Raw genomic sequence first — 27,769 nt, 5'->3', positions numbered from 1 at the left:
GACCGTAGCCAATGCCAGATGCCCCAGAGGGAATGAATAGAACAGATAATCATCAAGTGATCCATCCCCTGTAGACCCATTCCCAGCTTCTGGCAAAACAAAGGTAGGGACACAATCCCTGACCATCCTGGCTAATAGCCATTGATGGTCTCATCTTCCATGAATATATCTAGTTCTTTTTTGAACCCTGTTATGTTCTTGACCTTCACAACATTCTCTGGGAAAGAGTTCCACAGATTGACTGTGTGCTGTGGGAAGAAATACTTCCGTATCGCGAGTCTTGTAATATTTGGTGTTTTTCTTGAAGCTCCAGATATTGGAATCATCCAATTAAGTGAGGCCCTCAGCTTTCATTAAAAATAGTTTCTAGTACTTATGGTTGATGAAAAAAAACTTGAAAATGTAGACCCCAAACACTCCAAGAACAGAAAGGCAAGCAAAAACAACTCAACATTTATTATTCGTCAAAATCATGATTAAGTCTCATGTTTTTTGGAGTCTGGTGCACGATTTTGGAATGCTGGAGATTGACAGTACTGTTTATATTTAAGTAGCACCAAGAGAACTTGATAATCTAAGCTAGCATCCTTACTTGTGAGTTGGCTGGTCTTGAGCTTCTTCAGTCACAGCAAGACTATTGTTCCTAACTGAGAGATTAACAAGGCCCAGGCTGCTAAACCAATGTATTATTTAAACCCTTGCCATTCCCGGCTAATACCACATTGTCAGGCAATGGAATTTCCTCACAGGGACCAGTTTGGGTAGTGTTGACCCAGCAGAGTTCCTGTTCAAACTTCCAAGTAGCAGCATATCCTGTTCCAGTATATTGAAACAGGAATAATGTGTATGTATAGGCACTTGGTCATTAAATTTCAAAACAATTAAAATATTTCTCAACTCACTAATTTTGAGATGAAATCAAAGAAGAACAGATGATAGCTTTTGGAATCTGCAACTAAATGTTTAAAGAAACTGAAAGGCTTTGTACAAACAAATTAATTACCTGGAAAGTAAAATTATTCACAAAGACAAATATTGTTGCAAATATTTACTCAAAAAAGTAATATTTACAGCAGTGTTTTAATAGCTATTCAAAACATTTAACAGTCATTAAAAACAAAACTGAAAGAGTCAAATGCACATAGTAAAGGATTCAAATGGAGCATTTTAATGAAGTTTTGTTAATATTTCAAAGCAAGCTACTGTTAATCATATTATGCATTCCTATACCTAGCTGCTAACTACATAGCAAACCCCTCCCCCCCAAAAACAAAAAAACCCACCCCAAAATCATTTCAGCAGCCATCTTCTTGTATATAAGTTAGACTACAAAAAGTCCTAAAATCATATTATACATCTCTGCTTTATATGCCCTTGAGTCTTTTTTGTAACAGTTAGCAAGCAGCAGCTACAAAATGGCAGAATACATGCCTGTCTGTTTCCAGTTCATTTTTTAAAAACAGTTTCTGCATTAAACCGTACTTTGGTTTCATTTGAAGACCATTCATATGGGTCTATCACTAATAAAAAATTAAAACAACTGTAATGGTCTAACAGCTACAGTACTTTGAGCAGTATTGCCCTACTTTATACAACTAGTACGTCAGGTAAATCTGCACAGCTTGCACACTGAGAAATCTCACACATATGTATATATATTGTAATTTCCACTTTCACTGAAAGTTTAAGGTAAGCTTACAACCTGGCAAGATTACACCTGTACAGAGGTGCATAGATTCATTTAGTTCTGTTTACATGCTTTGACAGACAGGAATGTGACATCAAATCCAAAGTAGGTTTCTATTTATCCAAACTGTCAGTAGGCGAATGCACCATTGTTGTGAGCATGCTCTATTTCAGCAGTCGATTTACTTAATCCTTGTGATTCTAAGATTTCCACATGGAGACTATCTTCACACACAATAATCTCAATCTTTTCCTCTTGAGTAACAAACCACTTTATTGTAGGCAAAATTGTGAAAATGAATTTTTTTCCATTTTCAAGTGCCAGACTAGTAAGACATATCCTCTTCCTATCTCTTGAAGATATATGCCAATGTGCTATTCTTTGTAATATTTTGTTACTAAACTGCTTTCTTCATATACAACATCTACCCTTTTATTTTTCTATCTTAATACTCTGAATCAGCATCAATAAGCATACCCATCACGAATGGTCCATGGTGTTCTTACCATAATTTATACAGCATACTACTTTATACTGAATAAAGTTAGTTTAATTTCAGCTTGCTTCATTCTCATCTGTCTGGTTTACAGTTGTCTCCATTCTGCTAGGACCGCTTCCTTTAGGAATGTCATCTGTTTGTTCAGAAACTAGTTCAGCTTTCTTTGATGAAGGTGCAACATTACCTTTTTGAAGGATCTCAGTAGCTTCATGCTCAAGTACCTCTGATGGAGTCAAAGGCTCCAAATGAATACTGCCTTGCTCGCTAATGTCAGAACTAACAGATTCAGGTTCATCTCTTTTTCTCAAAAACTGCTCAAAACTAACATCTTCACCCAATGTCAGTTTTAAGTCCTTAGTGTTCAAAGCTGCAAGCCTAGTTTCATCCAAGCTACCTTCTTTAGTCTGGTCATTCAAGATAGCATTTTCTGACCTTTGGCAAATTTTCAACTCAGTTTCATTACAAATGTGTTTTTTTTGTTTCTCCTCTATGACTTGATCATTATTATCTGAAACACAGCATACTGCTGTTTCACATGACGAGTTTCTTGAATAGTTGTCTTGGAGTACTAGACTGGAGTCATTTTCCATATTTGATGATGTACTTTCCTCACTCTTTTCAACTGATGAGCCATTGTTAGTTGGATTTCCATTGCATTCTTTTTTTGTTTCCTCTGAAGAGTCATTTGCTTGTTTGCTGGAAAAAAAATATCCACTTATTTCTCAGCCATCATAAAAAAATGTTTTAACATATGGGTCTACTCTGCAAAGTGACTAAAAATGTCACTGTAGAATTCCATACTTGTCATCTCTTACTGACCTTCATATCAAGTAGAAAGTGCCCCCACAACTGCTAGCCCTGCAAACCCAGGCTCGCATCTAACAGCTGAGTTCTTTCCTTCCTTCAAATCATCGCCAGTAATAAAGATCTTTCAGGCCAAATTAGGCCCTTAGCTATACCTGTGCAACACAACGTTTTTTCAAATTATACCCTCAGTGACACCTATCATCACATAATCTAAACTGGACTGATGCAGGTATAACTGATTGGAATTTAGTAAATAATTCTGTAGATGATGCAAAAGAAATAGAATCCAGTTCACTCCATTTTAGTCTGATTGGCTCTGCAGTGTTAATAGGAATACAAAGCAATAAAAACTTGTTTTTGTCATTAAAGTAGGTGCTTTGAATTCACACAGGGAGCAGACCTACTGACCAGAAAAGGTGGCATTTTTACATCACTTTTCACAGTAAAACTTCTTTTAATTCAAAATATAAGGTACTGAATTATCTAAGCCAAGTCAAGGAAAACCTTTCCATAGAAGTCTGTTTAGCTATTGATGCTAAAGGGACAATACTGGAACAAGAACAAATGGATATAAACTGGTCACAAACTAATTCAGGATGGGAATTAAAAGACGGTTTTTAACCATCAGACATTCTGGAACAGCTTCCAATAGGAAAGTGGGGGCAAGCAACTAAATTAGTTTTAAGAGAACAGGACAAATTTATGAATGCTATTGTACAATAGGGTTGCTTGTGATCGGGGGGTGGGGGGAGCAGGGATGAACAGCTGCAGGGTTCACTTCTGGTTTACGCGTTATGATCCTAAAAGTTCATGCTTCAGGGTTTCAGCCAGCCACTAGCAGGGGCCATGAAGGTATTCCCTCTCAAAGTATTCTGGGAGGTTTTGCGTTTTTTTTCTTGTCTCCTTCCTCTGAAGTATCAGGAATGGCTGCTGATGGAAATGGAACATTGGGTGAGGTGGGCCTGGGCTTTAAGGTGGCACCAAGCATTATCTTTGTCTGGTGCTCGGATGGCTGATTCTTGCTCATATGCTCAGGGTCTAACTGATCGCCATACGTAGGGTTGGGATGGAATTTCCTGCCCAAGACAGATCAGCAATGATCTTGGGTTTTTTTCACTTTCCTCTGCAGAGTGAGAGTGTGGGTAACTTGCCAGACCTCTTGCCAGGATTATCTGGGTATATCTCATTTAATCATTTCCCTGCCATTGCAGGGGCCTCAACCATTGGTGCACCTTGACTGCCCCTATTCTCTGCTTGGAGCACATAATATTTTAGTCTCTTATGGGTCTTATTTAGGCTCATTATTTAGGCTTATTTATGGGCTCATTTCCATTGTTGGGTTTAATGTGTGAGTGCTAGATGGTGTTGGTGGCCTGTGGTATACAGGAGGATAGAACAGATGATCTAGTGGTCCCTTCTGTCCTTAAAACTCTAGGACTCCATAATAAAATCCAAGCCATAACATAGGAAAGTGTTATTTACAAAGTAGATATTGGCTGCACCTTGTATTATTGTATCTTTTTTAAAAATCACATGCACTGCTCTAAAATAGCCAGGGAAATCAATATTCCCCAAATAAAAACGGAATTGCATACTTAGAATTCAACACATACATACAAACCTCTCAAATACTCAGAGAAGATGAGATTTTTTTTTTTTTTTTTTTTAAAGTCTAATCCCTAAATTTATCTGGTCATATTTTTGGTTCTGATAGTTGATGATTCAAGTAGGGGACAGTTCTGATCATTGCTTCCCATTTGTTATAGGAACACCAACATACATCATATACTTGCAGAGAGGGAATTCTGGTCTCCATTAAGAGGTTTAGTTTGCTGAAAAAGTTTTATTTAATTCCTAGCACCCCAAAAGAAAACTAAAATCTGAAAAAAGCCCAGACTGCCAGAAACTTTGAATGTGATGGACAGATTAAAAAGGAAGATGAAGGAACTACCGTTAGACTATTTTCAAGCTTAATTTGTATTTAAAAGGCTACCATTCATTACTCCCAATTTAGCTTTTAAAAATCTAAAACTTAAATTGAAAACAATTCCTAAACTCTGATATATAGCCATGAGATGTGTGAGGGAGAATAAGAGGGATTTTTGGGGGGTGTGGGGTGAGAAGGGGATTCTGGTTAAAAGCTGCAGAATTATTCTAGCCCAGGTATTACTTATTTCAAAACTGAGAAGTTGCTCTGCTTCCAAGTTTTACTTTCACTTAAGAAGCTAAACCAAGAATATTTATTAAAAAAACAAAAGCAAAGTGAACTTTCTTGTGCAGGATATAAAACTGATAAGAATTCAGCAACCAAAAGATATTTATCCAGACACTAGAAGCAGCAGAGCCAATTGTTACATAAGCAACCCGACACTGCCATACCAATGTGTTTCACTCATACTCTGGAGGGATTCATTCAAGGGCTAAGAAGCCACCCATTAAAACCCTTCTTCTACTGAAATTGCCAATTAAGGTTAAATTTATATTTCATTTTATTAAAATGCACCGTAACATGTTTAAATCTCTACATAAAACATTAACATACAATTTTTGCTTCTTGTTTAAGAGTCTTCAAGGAAAGGACCTTCTCCCAAAACAAATTCCTACCCCACCCCAACTCTTCAAGGAAAGATTTGAGAAAAGAGGTTTGCATGAGCTAGTGGATGCAACATGTTCCAGAGTTAAGGACTCTGCATTCACAATACCATATCATCTGTATCTTGATGCTTAAAATCTAGGGTTTCTTAGCATGATTGCTCCAGTTGACCTTGACCACGCTGCTGGAACAAGGAAAGAAAGATGGTCTCAGATAATCAAGACTTAAGTCATGTACAGGTTTACAGATTGAAGTCAATCCTATAATTGTATTCACAAGTTAAATGAAAGCTATGACAGTTCCTGGGGAAATGGTGTAATATATTTGCTATAGCTAATACTGCCTAACAAGCTAGCACCCTCATTCTGGACCAGCTATAGCTACAAAGTGATGAAAAAAGATGCTCCATACTGATCCACCTGGGATTCCAAGAGCACACAGGAGCAGAAGAACATGTCCAAAGTGAGAACCTCTTAAAATGTGAATATACCCTCAATAAATGGGCAAGAACCATCATCCCAAGCCCTTAAAAACTCACATATCCCTCAAGCATCAAATTCTCCACCTTTTCCAGACTGAACCCCTATGAATTTGCTTTCATCCAAGCTCAATTTTGGCCAGGCACTGGAAGGCAGACTATGCATCACTTAATACTGATGAAGAAATAGATACAGCTGTGTGCCATCAGCACACTGACAAATTTATATATCTTACCACTACTTTATTTATACATGTTGAATTGAAAGGTGTAAGATTAAAAATAATTTTGCAAATTCACTCAAAAAGACGTCTTGCAGCAAAGAAATTTAGTTACCCAAAACAAATGGTGACCTCTCAGATAAAAAGGCATTCAATGCCTCTAAACCAATACCATTTACCCCGATCAAGGACTGTAGATGAGTCAAGAAAACCCAGTGATTTGTGACAAATTAAGACATCGAGTCAAAAATACTATTTGGTATTGAGAAATAAATATGCAATTTGTTGGTAAGGCTGTGGCTGAAAAAGAGTAGCTTTCTGTCTGATATTTCAGGGAATGAAACACCAACACACTCCTGTGAAATATTCCTGTAAACTAACTATTTTGACAAATGGGCATGTAAAGAAACATCTAACTGTAGATGTGAGGAAAAAAGAGGAAAAACTGCAATTTTCCAGAGAGAAGGAAGGTTTTGAGTAAATACAGTTAGCCAGCTGGCTACCGTACAATGAAAATAAGTATTCACTTCCTGGAGTTGTATGCTTGCATAACCATTCATGTCAAGATGAGAATACCAAGAACACAGTATGGTAATGAGCAAGCTGACACGTGGCCCTAAAGTAGCCAGTCTTGACAGTAAAGGAATCCAAAATCAGGGGCTGACATAAGTTAAAGAGACACTGAGAATATAAGACTAACAGCTTAGAGAAATAGAGTTATAGAACTCTAGAAATTTGAAGTGTTGTTGCTGTTATTTTTTTAAATCTCTCTTGTAATTTTAAGGATTTGGCTCTAGCTAGGGGAGACGAGGGAATCAACTCTACATATACTTGCTTTTTGAAACATTTATGAGTTCATTTGATCTTCTCTTTGTTTTATTTAGGACATTTGGGGATTTTTGATTTTCTGGGAAGATTCCTATAGTCTGTCCCAAGGAAAGGTAAACAACCCTCTTGTTTGAGAGAAGAGATATAACAAGGGAATGGGTTTTATGGTCATGCTTGAGTTCTCACTCAAAAGCCCGACAATGGAGCCAGGAGCGATTGGCTGGATTGTGAAACATGGGAAAAGACTAGACCATTGATGAGTCTGAGAGAACAAGGTGACTTGAGCAATGGTATCAAGGGCTGCTGATGAAACTAAAAAGGATCAATATGGAGTCAATATGGACCACTGCCAATTGCCAGGAGGATACTGTCTACAAACAAAACTAGTCAATGCTATGTTATATATTGGCCTAAAATCAAACAGTTCAACAAAATTTGGAGGATTAAAAAATTATTGATACCAGAGGTGCCTTGTCCCAGTTTTCAATATTTTAAAAATCTACTACCATAGTGGTGGTTTTCATCATCATGTTGAGATCTGTGCACTAGGAACTAGACTGAAACAATCAACTCATTTCCTCTAGGCCACTGAACTATTTTCAGACTTGAATAGCTGTGTCATTACAAAGCAGAAATTTGCAACAAATACAAATAGGGAGGCAGGGAGAAGCTACTAAATATGATACACAATTGTCTACGGTACCAAGATTAGAATGATTTACTACTGTCCTGGGCTGGATTTGAACCAGTGATCTAGCAAAGGAGAGACTTTGTAGTCATTGCTAAACCTGAGCCATTCAGTTCCCATTATTAAGCAAGCATTTTAAGTGAAAGTAAAATGTCAGAGTATCAGACATACCTCAGAAGTGGTCTCTGGTATGACCAGAGGAGGGAAAAGCAAGAGAGAACATTTTATGGGTGGAAATGTAACTGTCAGGCTTTTGTATTAAGCTTACAGTACATACAGTCTTTAAAAAAAAAGACATTACATATGTGTATCAATGTAGAATAATATAATGAAGGTAGAAATTTGTGGCATACAACTTTTAAGGACTACTTCAGGACCATGGTTTTGTAAATTAATAACTGTAATAGGCCACTTCAGGATGATAATTTTGGTGTAATAATTCACATTTTATACAAATTGAACTTTTCCAACAACCTTTTGCCCAAAACAAAATGTACATTATTTCACAACTCATGCCAAATTTTACTGATTCACGGATTTCTATGCAACCAGTCTGAATTAATGTTAGCAATATGTGTGTATTGCTGTATGTTACAATTAATTACCCAACAAGTTCACATATATTGCTTTACAAAAAATCTTCAAATTTTGAAGAGTATCTTTTCACAAGTGTGAAAATATGTTTTTCAGAAGCCATACCAATGTTTTTAAAAACATTTACTTAATTACAGTGCATGTTCCCCAATTTTACCCCTCTATTTTTCTCCTGAAAATACCTTTACTATCCATATTAATTAACATAATAAATAATCCTTCTTTTCAGTATTTTGTACGTCTTTTGGTGCAATTATTTTTTGAATGTTGACTGTATGTTTACAAATATTAAGACTTTAAAACTTGTAACAAATACACAAATTTTGGAGCCCAACAGCCCAAGTTCCATGTCTTGTTGAGGAAATACACACCTGCTATTTAAAAATTACTTTCTACCATGAAAAAATTAACAGTATACAAATACTAGTCAAAATATTTTCTCCCAATTACCTGAGAAACAACACAGCACATGTGTTATTTTACCTACTTGAATTTCAAGAGATGCAGCTGTTCCTTATATTTACCTTTCAAAAGCTGATGTTTCTGTTTTTCCTTCAGGCAAACTAGGTCTTGAATTTTTCTGTAATAATTAATGATATTTTTTTATTTTACAGCCATGACCAACTGATTATACTGCAATGCAGCAGAAAGAATTTTACACTGCTATTTCCCCAGATCCGCAAGTTAGTAGGGATCCAGTAGATAGCTTGGTACAGACACTTGCAACCAGTCTTCCAAGTTAAGAAAAAGTAGATCACATTTTAGCACACGTTTCTGTGACCCTTATTCATATAAGTAGACCCACTCACACCTCACTTGAGTAGGGTCTGCAGAACTGAGTCCCCACAGTTGTTCATTTGGAGGAAGAATATCAGGACTGAACTACAGATTTGTTGACATCAGTGGAAACAAAAGTGAAGTTAATGCAATTTAAAGTATTACACAGGACTTCCTGGACAGTATCTATTGGAGATGTATTAGATAAGGAAGACTGACATACAAATTTGTCTCAGAAAAAACTGTAAGGCTCTGGTTGTAAGTGCTTAGTGTGGTAACTTTATAGGAGAACAAATTGTCCATGATCATATCTTAATAGGATAAGGGATTTTTCAGCACTGGAAGGCACAATAAAAACGAGCTAATTCTTTCATGTATAAAATAACTAATTGTAAAAAAGTAAAAAAAGAGTGCTCCAATGATGGTATTTCGAAATGGCCAAAGTAGTTTAATAAAAGTATCTGCCATAATGCAGACCCATAAGCCCATGCAAAGCCCCATTGAGGTCAATGAAGGGTCAGGGCCTAAAATGATAAAATTAGGCAATTTAATTCATAATGGTCACTGTTCAAAATTATAAATGGATTTTGAATTTAAAATGAAAAATTGTTAATGTGTAATGTTCAGAAAAGTATCCTAAATTTCTATTATTTGTATTGAGATTTTTTTTAGTCAAATCATTTTTTCTTTTTTGTTTTTGTATTGTATACTACTTATATCTATATTTTGCAGTGTAACATACAGTACATATGGGGATCTGTTTACTCTGCTACAGTGAGACCAAATTCTACAGCAAACATCTTCAAATTCCATGGCTGTTCTAAATAGCCTTCATTCTGATCCCTTCACTCATATAAAAAAACAAAACAAAACCACACAATGATGGCTCATACTCACTGACCTAAAATTATTTCCAACAAAGATTATCTTCAACTATGGATTTTTCACTATGTCCTGTAGGTGACTTGGCTCCACTCTCCATGCCTCGGATCCCATGATGATGTACAGCTGGCCTGCTACAGAACCTCCTTCCCCACCCATGCCTACCTAGAAAGGGGTGAGCTTATAGATAACTTCCGCAACTCATCTCTCTATAATGTTCTCAAGGCAACCTAACTGGCCAGCCTATGCTTTTGGTTCCCCCAGATACAGGCTGTAAATTAGACTCCAGCTCTGGTCTCTGACCCAGTTATCTAATATTATCAAACAGAGCAGAAAGCATGCACTATCACCCAGTTAACTCCTCCTGACAGGGAAAAACTAGAGAGCAAAATACAGCTGCAGTCAGATCCAGGCAGAGCAGGTATATGGAACAAAATGTCGAGCACCTGGCTGCAGCAAAATTTAAAACATTTCATGCCACTGGGGAAAAATAACCAATTACACAGCTATAGAATCAGAATCCAAGAGGCCCTGACGAAGCTGAAGGGGCAGGTCATATTTCTGAGGGCTGCTTCAGGATCCCTGCAAACCTCAAAGAAATGGTCTGCACTTTGTTCATTTTTTCAGTGTAATGCATCTTCTGCAATCTTCACCTGGAAGTTGAAGCTAGACAATCAGACTGGAAATAAGGTGCAAATTTTTAACAGTGAAGGTAACCACTGGAACAATTAACCAAGGGTCATGGTGGATTCTCCATCACTGGCACTTTTAAAATCTAGAACAGATGTTTTTCTAAAAATATATGCTCTATGAATTAATTTGGGGAAGTTCTATGGCCTGTACTATCCAGGAGGTCAGACTAGATGATCACAGAGGTCCATTCTGGCATTGGAATCTATGAAAAAAATCATAAGGGCTAGAAATTTAATTTTTTTTTTTAATGAAAGCAGAGGTCCTAGAGCACATTTCTGCAGGGCAATTGGGTGAATTCCACAGCAAATTCCACGCTGCTGAATCCTGGAATACATGAGGCCCCATTATACACATGTAAAATACATTCTTAATATTCTGTATCAACAATATTTAATGAAAACATACAAAGAAAAAACTGGAGAACCTTAAGAGAGGCACATTTCTGTCCCCAAACCCAGTATATCCACTACGGTTCTGCAGGAAACAAGTGTTAATTATAAACCGGGTCTGTGCCAGATCCTAGGCCTTTCCCTCCACCCACTGGCAGAGTGGGGTTTCCGTAACTGCAGATTCTCTTTTCTGAAGAGTCTCAACAAGATAGACAGGAGAACAATGTCCATTATTCCACCAAGTATGCCCATTACTCTGCAAATCCCAACCCACAGGAGAAAGTTCTGCAGGGTGTTAAGGGAGTGAGAGTGGGTGGAATGAGAATCTATATGTGATAGACTCCAACTACCCCCTTCCACACAGAGCAGGGGAGATATGTGAGCAGATCTGAGAAAAGCAGTCTAGACTAGCAAAGGAATGATTGAAGTTTATTTGTTGTTGTTGTTTTTAAACAACATTTTTAGTTTTAACTATGACAAAGAGTGCAATTTTTTTTTTAAAAAGTCACTTTCTCACTTCCATTAAGTCTATGCAGTATACATAGGGCAACTAACAATGGCTTCATTAGATTGGCATTTCAGTCCAATCAGTATTTGAATGCCAACTGGAAGTTTCTAGATATAGCAAATTTAAAGGACATTGAGTAGAGGGACATTTTAGTTATGTCATTTGAAAACAGATGACAATGCAGGACAAGGCTTGATTCTTCAAAACAAATGCATCTCCTGGACATACTAGTCTTATTATACAGCAGTACGTACATATGTATTTAAGTAGCATCTTCCCAGTTGGTTAACCATTATAGACATTATAATAAAATATTACCTCAGACTTTGAAATCTCCACCAGAGAGAGAGAAGTTGCCTTTAACCTAGTGAATAATGAATTAAGATTCAGAGTTTTCATACTGTACTATTAATATTAAAAATAAAGATGAAAATAGGACAAATATTATACTTACAGTAAGAAAAATACCATAGCAACTTGAAATTTATTTTTATTGTTCAAATGGATCTGAGCTGGCTTAAAATCTATTTCATATTTTAACATCTCAAAACATTTATTGTATACACGTAGTAAGTTGTACACAAATTTGTTTCGTGTGACCCTTTCCCATTTATTTCATTGATGGAAAAAAGGAAAGTAATAATCTCACAAAACTTCAAGAAATACTGTTCTGCTAATAGTTGCTGTAAGTCTATTTGATGATAGATGATGCATCTTTCCCACAAATCAGTCAACCTCTCAAACTATGACCGAATCACTGTTTTAACCAAATAAATTCCTAAGATTTATATATAAAAGTAGCTATATTTTACAAAGTTAGAACATGTTTCTCTTATACAGCTACACAGTGAAATTAAACAGAAACATTCCTACAACAAAACTGTTGCGTATGTCTTTCTTAAATTGTATAATTTATTGCATCCAATAGCTAAGAATAAAGGGTTTTTTTGGAATGTTGTAAAATGTTGAAATTGACCTTCAACTATCACTTAGAGGATAGTCTTCCCCAAAAATATCTTCACAAGTACAATCCATACATTAGACAGCTATAAATTATTTAAATTTATTGACTTCTAAAACCACATTAATTAAACAGCTTATCACAACATCACCCTGATTGATTTTCTGTGCTTATATGAGAAAATGCTACTGCAGAGATAGCAAGTAGTACATATGTCCGACAAAACCTTGTTAAGTCATCAGTTTTAATATAAAATCTAACCTTTCAAAGGCTTTTTGTTTTAGAAATTGCTTGTGGCTATATCTTCTTTGTTGATGCTGCATTAAAGTCAATTTTAATCAGCTGACATATGGTGCTGTTTCTATCAGACCCAAGTAGTAATGTTATTAATCATGAATTAAATTATTCATGACCTCAGTGAGGCTTAATGACTGCTTCCACAATGTGCAATATAACTTGCATAAGAAACAGTAATTTAAATTTTATGAAAAACAGATAACACCAGAACTAAGCCTAATGTCATCCAGCCTAATTGCTGTTCTACTATTGACTAATCCAAGAAAAAACAATGTTAATAAACACCATTTCAATAATCTTTAAACATTCTCTATGGACATATCATAAAACTTATGTTTATTAATAACACCACCTTGGTAAGTATTAATAATGACTTTGCTAGTGTTATGTAGACCCATTTATGATTATTTATTACATCCTGATTTATGATATAGAATGATATATATATTCAATGGGACCAAAGATCATACTGTTTTTTGTAGCACTTAGCATTATATTAATGTAAAACTAATTAACAATGAGAAAAACAGAGTAAATCAAGTGTTAAGATTGTGTACAATAAATGACGCACTAAAACCACTCTTTTCAGTTAGGGAATTTGAATACTCTGAAGTATTTAATCGTGAGTAAGAACACCAATAAAAAATGAAGTGGCATCCACTTAGGAAGGAACAATCAGTTGCACACACAAAAAATGGGAAGTGACTGCCTAGAAAGGAGTACTGCAGAAAGGGATCTGGAGGTTAAAGTGGATCACAAGCTAAATACCAGTCAACAGTGTAAAGAAAAAAACTGTTGCAAAAAAGAAACATCATTCTAGGATGTATTAGCAGGAGTGTTGTAAGCAAGACACGAGAAGTAATTCTTCCGCTCTACTTCACACTGATTAGGTCTCAACTGGAAGATTGTGTCCAGTTCTGCACACCACATTTCAGGAAAGATGTGGACAAACTGGAGAAAGTCCAGAGAAGAGCAACAAAAATGATTAAAGGTATAGAAAACATAACCTATGAGGGAAGATTGAAAAAGCTGGGTTTGTTTAATCTGGAGAAGAGAAGATAGAGGGGATATGATAACAGTTTTCAAGTACATAAAAGGCTGCCACAAGGACGAGGGAGATCAGTTGTTCTTGTTAATCTCTGAAGATAGGACAAGAAGCAATGGGCTTAAATTGCAGCAAAAACGCTTTGGGATGGATATTAGGAAAAACTTCCTGTCAGGATAGTTAAACACTGGAATAAATTGCTTAGGGAGGTTAAAAATCTCCAATGATGGAGATTCTATAAGAGCAGCTTAGACAAACACCTGTCAAGGATGGTCTAGATTAGTGGTTCTCAAAGCTGGTCCGCCGCTTGTTTAGGGAAAGCCCCCGGAGGGCCGGACTGGTTTATTTACTCGCCGCGTCTGCAGGTCCGGCCGATCGCGGCTCCCACTGGCTGCGGTTTGCCGCTCCAGGCCAATGGGGGCTGCAGAAAGGGCGGCCAGCACGCCCCTTGGCCCACGCCACTTCCCGCAGCCCTCATTGGCCTGGACTGGCAAACCGCGGCCACTGGGAGCCGCGATCGGCCGAACCTGCAGACGCGGCTGGTAAACAAACCGGTCCGGCCCGCCGGGGGCTTTCCCTGTACAAGCGGCAGACCGGATTTGAGAACCACTGGTCTAGCTAATACTTAGTCCTGCCATGAGTGGAGGGTACTGGACGAGATGAACTCTTGAGGTCCCTTCCAGTCTGATGATTTTATAATATTAAAGATTTCATCCATGAACACTAAACAAGAAACCTAAAGAAAATACTACTATGTGATGTTTCCAATCATTTGAAGAAATGTATCAATCTTAAATCTTTTAGGGCCAAATTCACAAGTATGTTCTGACAGCTTTAAGCCATTCTCCTGAAAAACTCATGAAGAAGCGTTCTCTTCAAAATGGTGACTACCTCACTGTTCCCAACTGAAGAGAAGCCCAGCTCCCCCACTAGGAATATGGCAGTTTCCTGTGCTGTCAAGAGGTAAATAGGAGCACTGCGAGGAGCAACTCAGTGCAGATACAGGCCTATAGCCCGAGTCACACTGAGAACAACAGGAGATGATGGCTAGTTTGAGAGATAACTGTTCTTTGTGGACTTCTCTTAAGATTAACAGTGGTTGAAGAATAAACAAGAAACTTTCAGTTATACCCAGCAGCAAAGAATGGCCACTAATTCTAAAAAGAAAAAATTCTTCAAATGAAGCCTAGTCGTAAGATTCTACTGAGTTTTAACTATATGGGAAATTTGAAGAGTCTGTGTTATTTCTTATTAAGATCATCAGGCATTACAAAAACAGTTTTGCCAACACGATGCAAAATTTCTTAAAGGTCCCATTTTAAAATTAATTTAACTCAAACTAATTAACAGATTTATTTATAAATCCTCAGAACTTTCTTTACTCAAGAAGTGGTATAATTTGGGGGAGGGTGTGCTGTAATTTTCATACATAACAAAAAGAGTAATCCCTTCTTTCAGTGCAAAACTTAACTTAATCTTAACTGTAGTATCTCTATAACATACTACAGATATTGAAATACACCTCTCTCATTGCAAAAAGTACACACACACACAGGAAATATATGCTATAACTGAATTTTAGTTTTATTTTGTATTTGAAAACCTATAAAAAAATCTATTTATTGTGATTATTTCTAGAAACAGGAAATGAGCATCATACCCTAGCAGAGCATGGGAATTTAAAAAAAAAAAAAAAAACAAATGTAGACAGCCTCGTGTATACCAAATTACACTCAAACAAAGCCAGCCACTTTGATCACAGAAGTGTCACGTCTCACACACACTGGTTCTGCAGACTAGTGTCTACACTACTCAGGGTGTCCAACTATTGGCCAGCTTCCAGAAGGTTGGCGTGCATATTAGTAGTATTATAGGAGCTTTAGTGATGGCGCTGTTAAACAATAATAGAACAACAGAATAATAATAGAACAATAAAAGAATACCATGTTAGTTCATGTAAGTTCAACTTTCATGATAAAGAGATTGCACTACAGTACTTGTATGAGGTGAATTGAAAAATACTATTTCTTTTGTTCATAATGTTTACAGTGCAAATATTTGGAATAAAAAATAATATAAAGTGAGCACTGTACACATTCTATTCTGGGTTGTAATAGAAATCAATATATTTGAAAATGTAGAAAAACATCCAAAAATATTTAATACATTTCAATTGGTATTCTATTGTTTAACAGTGCGATTAACCATGATTAATTTTTTTAATCGCAATTAGTTTTTTGAGTTAATCACGTGAGTTAACTGCAATTAATCGACAGCCCTAAAAAAAGTAAATTTTTTTCTTTGCACATCATCTAAGAAAACTAGTGACAAAAGCACACACCTTTATCATATAAATTACCTCGGATTCATTCTAAATGTCATAACTAAATCCTCATTTGTTTAGTTCAGATAAAACCACAATCTTCACTGTAACCCAACAAAGAACATTAAAGATTCATTAAACAGTGTTAATATTAAAAATGGGTTGAAGCAGTGTTCAGATTCAGATTAGTTTAGGCTTCAGTTCAGGATGGATCAGTGCCAAAATCTCTCAGATAATCTAACAATTTTTGCAAAATTGGACAAAAATCTTGAAAGTAGTATTAATTAGAGATTTTGTCTAAGGCCAAACCATACCTGGATAATAGGTCCTCTCCAGTTAGGATACAATCCAGAACTAAAACTATGAAGACAAGCAGAAAGCTAAGAATATTTATCCACGCGCCTCAAATACGATGAAATTCGAAGGAGCTCATATTCATAGTGCAACTTTTGACCATATCTAATTAATACAAATTAAGTTAACTACATTTTAGATGTTAACAAATATAAAAACTTACTCAGAAATGTGTTCAGCAGCTGGGCAACCTAGGGAAACTGGAATTAAAAATAAAGGATTAATTCTGTATTAAAAAATACACCTTGAAATATCATCATTAAAGATCATCCATTTCATCCTTACCCATAACAATTTTACATTCAACAACACCACTTTGCCAAGCCCTGGGTACTAGGGTAGCTCCCCAATATTACAACCTCTTCATGAGCCATCTTGAAGAAGAATTTCTGGACAAATGTACCACAAAACCAGTGATATACAGGATTTGAAATATATCAGTGATATTTCATCCTCTGGACAGATGACCTAAACTCCCTCACTGATTTCCCATCCATTAAACTCTAAAACACTTCCACACTAGCATCAACATCCTGGACACCATGATCAGCTTCAACATTGGAACCCTACAGACAATTTATAAAAAAAAACAAACCTGGATCACCCACACTACTTTCATAGATCCAGTAACCACCTCAAACACACCAAGATATCGGTTATTGACAGCCAGGCACTCAAATACCACAGAATAGGATAGAAAAAAGACTGGGACATACACCTTAACACACTTAAAAACAGCTTCACCAAACAAGGACACTCCACCAGAGAATGGGCCATCCAAATACCCAAAGAGAACCTGCTTCAATACAGAAATAACCCATCCTGCCCTGCTCGACTGCACACCCCTAGTTGTCACCTAGCACCCTCACTGGAGCTCATTATGGGGTATCATCAAACAATTTCAACCCATACTAGATGGGGATGACATTCTGGAAGAAATCTTCCCGAATTCCCTCATCTGACCTTCAAACAATGCCCCCAACCTCTCCAAGCTCATTGTCAGAAGCAAGCTCCCCAGAGACCAGGACATACTAACTCCAAGCAGCACCAGACCCTGCCAGAACACCACCACAAAATTTATAAACATATCCCCATTGCTAAGATGATCAACACCTCCCACAACACACCTTTCCAGATCAATTGGTCCTACACATGTCGTACCTCATCCAGTGCACAAAATGCCCAACAATAGCGACATGGGTGAAAGCAGACAATCACTACATTCTCGAGTGAACTCACACAGAAAAATGATAAAACAAAAACACCGTTTAACTTGTGAGTAAACACTTTTCACAAAATAATCTCTCTATAGCTGACCTCAGCCCTCATCCACAAAGTACTCCTAGGGGAATTCTGCACCACTGCACATGCTCAGAATTTATGTCCCCTGCAGATTTCTTTGCTTCCCCGCAGAAAAATGACTTTCTGACAGGGAAGCAAAGGGAAGCTACAAGAGCAGTCATGCGACTCTCCCCAGCAGTATGTTTTGGGGGCTCAGGGCAGCCAGGAGAGAGGTAAATCACAACAGGGCAAAAGGCGGGACTGGGGAAGACCTGCCTAGTGGCTCCTACCATGCATCAGGCTCTGCTGCTAGTCCCGGCTGGGCTGGGCTGGGGAGGACAGGACTTCCTCTTCCCTTGCACAGCATCCATGGCCGGGTCAAACCCATCCCCAGATTTCTCTCCCAGCTGAAGGAAGCTCTGCAAACTCTCCTCTCCATCTCCCATCACTCCTCAGCTGCAGGGGGAGAGATCCCTGAAAAGGGAGCTGCTCCCCCATCTGCCCAACCCCTGTGCATCCAGATCCCCTCATACTCAGACCCTCCTGCCAAGCCTCAACTTGCCCTACCCGATGAGTCCCACTCCCCCTGCACCTGGACCACCCCACCTAGCCCCAACTGGACCCCTCACACCCAGACCCCGCCCCCTCCACTGAGCCCAACCACCTTCACCTGGACACCCTGCAAAGTCCCATTACCATTGCATCCAGAAACCCCCAACAAGCCCCTGTGCATCCAGATCCCCCCTGCACCTAGATCCCCCACTGACCCGCCTGCACCCAGATTGCCCCACACAGAACCCTTTCGATCCACACCTGGATCCCCCCCACACTTGGATCCTGCTTTGCTGAGTCTGCCCGCCCACACCTAGTGCACCTAGCACAGAGGGCAGGGTCACAGGGTGTTTCTGGGGCACGTCTGGTCCTTGCACTGTGTCAGGGTTGGGCGCAGCCCCACTGCTGAGTCTGTGTCTCTTGGAGAGCTGCACTGTGATCTCCCACCTCTGTGCCAGTGGCCTGTGCTCCCCAATGCCATGCTTGAGCCTCCACATTTATTTGAAAAATAAAATGTGCAGAATTTTTAAATATTGTGTGCAGAATTTTTATTTTTTTGGCACAGAATGCACTCAGGAGTAACAAAGGAAACCTGCACAACAGGCTTCAAAAGATGAGCCTTGGAGCTTAAATTCATAACTTTGCTAAATATTAAAAATCATGGACTGAAGGAAGGCATTGGCTTTATTGCTTATTACAACAATCTATAACCCACTAACCACGCCCCCATTTCCCTCCATTACTGGAAAGGTGTTAATGGACCACTTCACCTTGAACAATACATATTTCAAGGGAGTAACTACTTACGCTAAACAATCTGTTCCACCTTGTATTTAGCTGTGACACTCTGAATACATTTCAAAGACCTGAAGAAGAGTTATGTGTAAGCTTGAATGCTTGTCATTGTCACCAACAGAAGCTGGTCCAATACAAGATATAATTTCACCCAATTTATGAAAGATTAGCATTCATTTTGGAATGTAACTGCACAAGAACCACCAATAATGTGGTAGATTAAAATATTATATTATTAATATTCAATAAATAAAGATAAAATACACTACATGTACTTACCATTCTCTATAATAACTTGACAAGCATGAGTATGTCTTTCACTCAAATGTGTGGCCATCTTATCTAAGCCAGAAACATCAGTTAGGAAATCACAATTAAGACACACGACAGTAACACCCCTAAAAAGGAGAAAAAAAAAAAGGGTAAAAAGAGTAGGTAGTACAAGGCTATGAAAGATTTGCTTCTACTTGTGGCATATAAAGTTTGAGACTGTGCAGATCCCATGAAAATACAATGTACATGTATGTAATGTTTATGTAAATCAACATTATCTTTCTGTGCACTTAAGTATTTATTATTTGCATTAAGGTAGTATGTAGGACCTCTAGTCATATACCAGGACCCCACTGTGCTAAGCACTGTACAAACATAATAAAAAGAAAGTGCCATTATTAGCACTTTTATTTGAGCATTCCAAGCATTATAGATAGCAGGTGCGTGAGAGGAAGTTCTTCTCTTGAAAATTTGGCAGGGATGGGGAATAAGGGTGGAAGAGACATGTAGACAGTTGCTTTATTTATCTGCAGCTACATTAAACATTATTAGTTCTCCCACAAGAAGCTTCACTTCCCCTGCATAAACATTTTCACTTCCATGTTACTTCCAATTTGTGGCAACCCACAAGATCAAGAGTTCCAAAGTTTGAACCTCAAATACAGGTCTTATATCTAATATTAACTAAGCGACTAGACAGGTATAAGAGTGTATATTAAAGAGAGAATGAAACAAAGAATAATTTGCAACTGGAAATAAGAGTTACCTTAGTTCTTCTGAATGCTTCTTATAGATCCAAAATCTTTTACTTGGACGAGCACTATGAAAGCTACAGAGAAGGAAATATAATTTTAGCTATTTTTCTATATAGAGGGCAGGTCTTTTTGAGTATAGTATTCCACATAACTATACCGTAAATGGTACTGCAAGTTGCCTGTTGTAAGACATGAAAATAAAGGACTTTTATTGTCTGTCCATGTACTGTTCTAAAGTAGTAAATTTGGTACATAAAGAGTTCACAGGTTCATGCATCTCACTCCCTGTTCAAAATACTGAAATACTACACCAAAATCTTTAAAACATCACTCAGGATTAGACTACCAGTTAAATAAGTATGTCTTTATCCTTTACAAGGTATCCGTTTAGAAAACTTTTAAGTACTTTCTGAGGAATGTGGTTTTTGGACAAAAACATTTCAGTCATGATTAGCTGAAGTACTATGAAGTTTAATTTTCAAGATACAATCACTATCATAATATGGCAATAGCATAGCGCTGTCTTTGAATAAGTAGTTTGAATTTTTGTGTTTGCACATAAACAAGTAGTAAGTCATTTGTAAAAATAGATAAAACAGACTAAGAATATATTCTGAACTTCTAAAGGTTTAACTATTATCTTCATGTTTTACAGTAATTAAAATAAGCTATATATTTGTTACCAGTGTCAGTATTCCAGTTTGCTCTGGCTCCGCTATGGTTTGGAAACAAGGCATCATTTATGGACTATACTCAACAGGCTTAAACAACAGCTTAATAAATGTGCATATGAGATCTCTCTTAATATATAAGACAGACTAAAGCCACAAGATAGCTATACAGCTGCTGGCTGCTAGCATAGAAGGTTCTCCTATTAACTAACTAGAAACCAGCGAGTTTGTAATATGATACATCACTTCATCCAGAAACTCAAATGGACACTGACACCACTACATGTCTGTGTGTGTAAATGGGCACAGGCATCTCTACATACATACACGCAAAATGCTGAAACATTAAGATTGCAAAGTCAAGCGCTCAGTTAGAAAATGCCAGAATTTAAGGTTGCCTAGTCAACCTTAACTCATTCCCATTGTGCGTATGCATTATATAGTCCTTAATTATATGATCACATTTTTTCCACAGTACCCCTGCCTCATTCAGTGCACAGAATGAGCAGTGCTCATTTAATGAGCAGCTATTCAACATTTTGATTTACCCTCATTGTGTGTGAGGCCCCATACCTTATTTACTGCATCACTATTCAAACACTGCACTAAATACAGAACTATTAATTTTCTCATGGGCTTTTCTATCACGATCATCACTGTAGTATCTGACTGTTTCACAAACATCAATGAATTTATCTTCACATTACCCCTGTGAGATAAGGCAGTATTATTTTACAGATGCAGAACTGAGGCACAGAGAGAATAGGGTCAAAAAAGTAGCCACTAATTTTGGGTGGCCAATTTTAGACACCAAGGGCCTGATTTTTCGGAGAACGTCTCATTATATAGCACTGCATACGTTTAAAGCACAGATCCCATAGACTTCAGTTGTAGCTGTCACTGAACTGCACTTCTACAATTCAAACACTAGGGTCTCAAGGTGGGTGGCTAGAAAATGAGGAACAAATGATTACTGACCACCTGTGAAAAATTTGGTTTAAGTTACTTGCCCAACCTCACATAAGAATTCTGTGGCAGAAGCAGGGATAGAACCCAGTTCTGAAGGGTGTCATTTCACTGCCTCAGCCACGAGACCATTTTTTCTCTTCCTGCAATACCATGCCTCACTCTATACACAGGGTCCTTATAGTCTGAGGTGTTTTTGTTTTTTTTTTTTTATAGCAAGTACCAGTGCAGTGGATTTAGCCACACATCTGCCATTAACATTGCTTTGAAAATCTAAGCCTATAGTTTTCCTCAGTCCTATGAAACAAATACAAGATACAGCTCACAGGAAGAGTTAACATAATTTTATATAGGTTTAAGAAAAATACTTTAAAATAATCATGACTATAATTATAAAAATGTGAAGAGTTCTCACCTCATCATGTGATTCACATAGGCTTTGCTACAGCTAGTATTGTATCTGCATAAGCTGCAATGGACATATGCTGGAAAGTGACTTGCAAAATCTTTTATTTCTGAGTAACATTCAATGCATTTATGAACTCCCAAACGATACCTAATAGTAATACAAATGAACCAAATACTGTTAGTGTTAATATATTAAGGGGACATACTTAATATACTTAAAAAGTCTTATTTTAAAGCCCCAACAGCATTGCTTTGACAAGTAAAAAGAGGGTCTTTTTAACAATGTATTGACTAACATGATTTTAAACACCACTTAGTACCTACTGTAGACAGTTTAACACCTTTTAAAAATGTTAGCTGGCCATGGTAGAGCCTATATACTAAGTACTGTTTAAATTCGTATTAGCGCATACTTCTTAAAAAAACACTCAAGAACATTTTCCCCCCTCTAATTACAGTGTGTCATTATGATCTTAAAACTTACTCAATGGTTATCTGCTAAGGACTTTTAAATAAGTTATTTGCCTGTTTTTTGCTTCTCTAAGCTGTGTGGAAAAGGACTGGGGATCTCCTCTCAGATACCTTCCCAACCCATCCACCCTCAAAATACCCCACAAACCTTACAGAAAAATTAAATGAAGAAAGTTAAGTCTGATCCTCCATAATTTTGTTGGAGGCCCAGTTGGATGTCCTGAAGCACACTTATTGTGAGGTTTAGTACCTCAATTGAAGAAGCAGGATTGTTAATCTTTAGCAAAGGCATTTTGTACCCAAAATGTTATTCACTGAAGTTAAATAGCTATTAAAAAAAGTTTTATACAATGAAACTAAAGATCCTTTCTCTTCTCAATAGCTTAGCTTTCAATCTCTTGACTCTTCTGGAACAATTTCATTACATCTCCAGTCACCAGAGTGCCTTCTAGGACAGACAAGACCTGAATTCCTAATTTTAAAAATAAACAGGAAAAACAAACAAACAAAACCTTAAAAACCCTACAAACAAAATGATTTCTTTTTAACCTCATAAAGAAGCTAAAAGGAACACAAGCACAGCTGTATTTCCCTTTGCAGGTCATCTTTAGCAGACTCTGCCTAGAGACTCAATATTTCAACAAAATATGATTTTGTACAGTGACCCAGTGAAAAGTCTGAATTTTGTAGGAAATTAGTACTTTCCACATCATCTGTCCTGCTCTTCCATTGCCAGGAAGTCTGTTGTTAACAAAACAACAAATCACATGGGGAAGAATAAAGATAAAAATAATATCAAGATATTGGTATGCAAATATCAAGATACTAGCGTCTTTCTTATGAACCTGCTCTCCCTGTCAAACTCAACCACGTCACAAATCCCGTGTTCCAATAAGCTTTATCTTCATGAACTGATCTTTGCCTACTTTTTGTAAGTATGTTCAAAATATACTTTAGAACAGTATTAACTGAAAGATTTTACCTTAGATTATGCAATGCTGTATTGGCAACTTTTTTTTTTTTTTTGCTGCTGCTGCTGCTGCTAGTAAATGTGTTTTGCTTCTTCTGTATAGTTGATGATTTTAATTTTGATTTATTTGTATTAGATTTGTTGTGATTTTTAGTGTTGGTATTTTTAGTTTTGGGAGATAACTGAAATGTGGAGGTGCTTGTGCTAAAAGATGTGGCAGACGTTCCAGATTGAAGAGGTCCAACAGAAGCTCGAATTGTAACCTAGGAACATGAAATAATATGGGCACTTTATAACACTGTAAAAATTAATGATACTAATTAGAGTTATATTTAAAAATTTTTGAAACTCCTGTTTCTATAACTCAGACAAGTCTTTCATTTGCCTTGTATATTTTGGTCATATCCCTGTAGTATAAAACAAATAGAGCAGTTTACTGTCAGGAAAATTTTGCTTCACATGGAACACAAATATAAAGAATCCTATTCAATAAGACACGTTGAAAAATATGACTTACAACTGACACAGAACAGAAGCTATACCCCAAATAGTTTACCGATTTTCAGCAAAAAAGGGGGCATCCAATAAGTAACAGAGCAGAAAATTCTAAAGTAAGCAAAAGTAATCTACTACTTAGTCTTAAACCCATGAAATCTTTGGATAATTGAGTGTGTTATCACAGAAGACTGAAGTCTGACCTGAGAGTTTACTGGAAAAAAAAAAAACTTCATAATTTGCAAAGCAGTTGCCACAATTACGAGTTCTCCTACAGGGACTGAAATGACAGTGTGGTCCAGCTGGTCAGCTTCCAACAGACCAGCTACTTCACAGACCTGCCAAGTCCATAGGTTTTCCTCATAGGACTATGGATCTCAAACCCTCTTAGAAGTCTGTAGGAAAAAACCCTAGTTTACAGGGAAATCTTGTGCTGATTGGCTACTTGTCACTCATTCTATTTTTTTCCCCGTGAGGAAGGGCAACCAGGTGACGTGATGATCCACATGCTGATGAACAGCAAGGTTCCCTCAGCACAGATAGCAAGAAGAGCTCTCCTCATCTCCCTTCAAACATGGGTCTGGAAAACTCTTAGGGCATGGCTACAGTTGCAGATGTAGAGTGCTTTGAGTTAAACCAGCCTTTGTAGAGCACAGTACGGAAAGCACTGCAGTCTGTCCACACTGACCGCTTCAAGCGCATTGGCAGGGCCTCATTTGCGGCACCTGCAGCAGCATTCGGCGTGGTGCATTATGGGCAGCTAACCCAGCATGCAAATGACTGCAACAAGCTTTTCAAATGGGGGGGGACGGGTAGTGCGTGACAGGGAATGTGGGGGGAGAGTGAGTGGTTTTGGGGGGGCTGAGAGCATGTCAGCAGCAGACTCTCCTCCCCTCCCTGCCCCCTCTCACACACACAGCATTCCACACTAATGGTTGCTTTGTCTCAGAGCAGATAAGCATGTTGGCTGTCAGAAACGGAGCTTTCAAAGTGCATATCCGCATTCCTACAGTGATTCAAAAACAATGACAAGAGTGGCCACTTGACTTAAGGAGATTATGGGACGTTTCCAGAGGCTGATCAGAGCACAGTAATGCAACACCTCATCCACACTGGCGCCGCGGTGCTCCAGCGGGGTCACAGCAAACATTATTCTACTCGCCGAGGTGGAGTATCAGCAGCGCTGTAGCAGCAGAGTCAGAGCGCTCTATGTACCTTGCCAGCGTGGACAGTTAGTGAGCTCGTGTGCCTGGGGCTCCTTAATTGCGCTGTAACTCACAAGTGTAGCCAAGCCCTTCTCGATCTCAGTGCTCAGGTGAAAGTGCTAACAAGGGAGCAGCAACTTTTGCTGGCTGCTGCTCTTCCCCAGCATGGCCCCGTACGTTGAGAAAGTGTCAGATATTCTCAACCACTGATCACACCCTCTCTATAGCCAATATGCTAAAGCCGTCGCTTTTCTCCAAGAAACTGAGGGGGGAAGAGAAGGGAAAAAACAGGACCTTCAACTCAGGAAAGCAGCAGGACAGACTTCTTCTAAAAAGTGGGAGCGCAGCTATTATCAACTGTGTGTATTGGGGTGCACAGACATGTACGGGGGAAGTACAGTCTTGTATAAATTATGAAGACGGGAGGCAGAATAAAATAATCTGCTTTGAGGGATGGTATAAAATTGAATGCTTTGAGCAGGGAAGATTCCCTCCTTTCCCAACTCCTCAGTATCTCCCACCTAAAACCCAGTCCTCCTCTCTAAGAAGGCTCTCTCCATTTCTCTGGCCAGGTAACTTTCTTTTTTTCTCTTTTATATGAAGAAAGAGCTTACTTTAGTTCCAGGAGGCAATCCCTCTAATTGCTTAGGTTTCCTGAATGTCCGGTGATGCTGAGTCTTGTGATCCATTTTTTCTTTGCATGTCAAAAATTGCAATCTGCACTTAGTACAACGGTATATTCCTTTTTTCTTTTAAAAATGGAAGACAATTTACAATAAGCAGGAATCTTCTGATGAACTGAAACTGCCATTCTAGCATGTCTCAAGCAATAATGACCTAAATCTTATTTTAACAAGTCACTCTTAATAATCCTAAAACCAATAATACTGTATAACAAACAATAAAATGAACACGTGTACAGTGCTTTAAAATGCAAAGCAATACATAAGCACAATGTATCAGTAGCATCTAGGTTACCAATTAATGAAATTACAAATAAAAGATAACTATAATCCTGCATCTGGTTTCACAAGAGCGAGTGTTTTGTCACTGATTTCAAGAGGATGTCAGTATGACATATCTAAGCAACGAAATGACACGTGTATTCTTTCATAGAATGTGCAGAGGTTTTTTAATATTATTGCTAACGCAAGTTACACAAAACTCCTAATACATCAATATACTGGGGAGATCTACCAATGGAATCCAATAGTTCACTTAAAAGAATTCAAAAGAAATGGTCCAAAGCTTTATACAATAAATATTTTTCCTTATTAGTATATTTACGTTCAGTATTTTAAAACATAACTCTTCTCAATGGTCACACAACCAATAAGCTATTTTTATGGGGGAAGATGTACATTAGCATATTACTAAGTTCAGTTTTGCTTTTTGGTCACATTTCTACATCATAAAGAGACAAAAATTAACAGCTACTTACCTGATGCCTCATATAATGATGCATGTATGGTGCTCCAATTTTAATAACTTTGAGGCAAAATGGACAAAGCAAATGTTTTGTGTTTTCATGTACAGTTCTAAAATGGGTTTCTACATCTGAAAAAGCTGATGATCTGTAATTGCACACCTAGAAATAAAAGTGTAATTTAACCTCATGAGATCTTATGTTGACTTCTTTGCTGAAATTTTCTTAAGAAAAAAATAGGTGTTTTAATGCTGAATACTCTGATGTACCTGGCAAACATATGGCATTTCACCTGGCTTATGATTGTCCTTCATATGTTGCAAAAGAACTTGCTCTGTTTCAAAGGATAATTCACAGATTTTACAAATAGCTGAAAAAGAATAGAAAATAGTCAAAAATGTATTAATTGGAGTTTGGGGGAAAAAAATACCGTATTGTGCGTGTGTAAACTGCTATGTGTATGCATACACATGCATGCATGCATACACATGCATGCATGCATACACATGCATGCATGCATGTATACATATATATACACACACACACACTGAAATTTATACATATAGAAGTATTAAATATAAAGACGAGACAACTGCAGATTTATTTTGCTTCTGAAACTTGCTTCAAGAGTCTGCAGTCTGGATTTCCTGGTGTGATGCAAGAAATGCAAGAAATCTGGCAATGGAGAGCCCAATCCTATTAATTTTTGTTGTTTTTAAACCTAGACTGAAACGCTAATCTTTCAAACAACTAATCTGAACAAAAGTTGGTAACTAAACATGGTAACTAAAAGCGGATAAACTGGCTGATCAACTACTCTCTAACCTCAGTACTTATTCTCCCCTTTAAAAACAAAAAAACAATGGTTTCCTGCATC

The 27,769-nt window shown here is 37.6% G+C and overlaps 1 protein-coding gene across 8 annotated transcripts in view; it reads right to left on the bottom strand.

Moving 5' to 3' along the window:
- Nucleotides 1–1,394: 1,394 nt before the first annotated feature.
- Nucleotides 1,395–27,769, bottom strand: part of ZNF280D (zinc finger protein 280D) — an 80,716-nt gene continuing 54,341 nt past the window's right edge. For 5 of the 8 annotated variants that reach the window (XM_073303774.1, XM_073303773.1, XM_073303778.1 and 2 more), the window contains 11 exons: nucleotides 27,162–27,262; nucleotides 26,908–27,054; nucleotides 26,081–26,215; nucleotides 23,779–24,029; nucleotides 22,333–22,473; nucleotides 20,292–20,354; nucleotides 19,532–19,650; nucleotides 16,788–16,824; nucleotides 11,963–12,008; nucleotides 8,920–8,975; nucleotides 1,395–2,882 (listed from right to left, as the gene is read on the bottom strand). In XM_073303774.1, the coding sequence (XP_073159875.1) occupies nucleotides 2,243–2,882; nucleotides 8,920–8,975; nucleotides 11,963–12,008; nucleotides 16,788–16,824; nucleotides 19,532–19,650; nucleotides 20,292–20,354; nucleotides 22,333–22,473; nucleotides 23,779–24,029; nucleotides 26,081–26,215; nucleotides 26,908–27,054; nucleotides 27,162–27,262 (1,736 nt within the window). In that variant the 3' untranslated portion in view covers nucleotides 1,395–2,242. Of the gene's footprint in view, nucleotides 2,883–5,695; nucleotides 5,771–8,919; nucleotides 8,976–11,962; nucleotides 12,009–16,787; nucleotides 16,825–19,531; nucleotides 19,651–20,291; nucleotides 20,355–22,332; nucleotides 22,474–23,778; nucleotides 24,030–26,080; nucleotides 26,216–26,907; nucleotides 27,055–27,161; nucleotides 27,263–27,769 lie in introns of all 8 variants that reach the window. The other 3 variants (XM_073303780.1, XM_073303781.1, XM_073303777.1) reach the window with 3 other exon arrangements.

Source organism: Lepidochelys kempii, chromosome 10 (genome assembly GCF_965140265.1).
Source record: "Lepidochelys kempii isolate rLepKem1 chromosome 10, rLepKem1.hap2, whole genome shotgun sequence".
Classification (NCBI taxonomy): domain Eukaryota; kingdom Metazoa; phylum Chordata; order Testudines; family Cheloniidae; genus Lepidochelys; species Lepidochelys kempii.
This window is presented reverse-complemented; position numbering and strand designations above follow the sequence as displayed.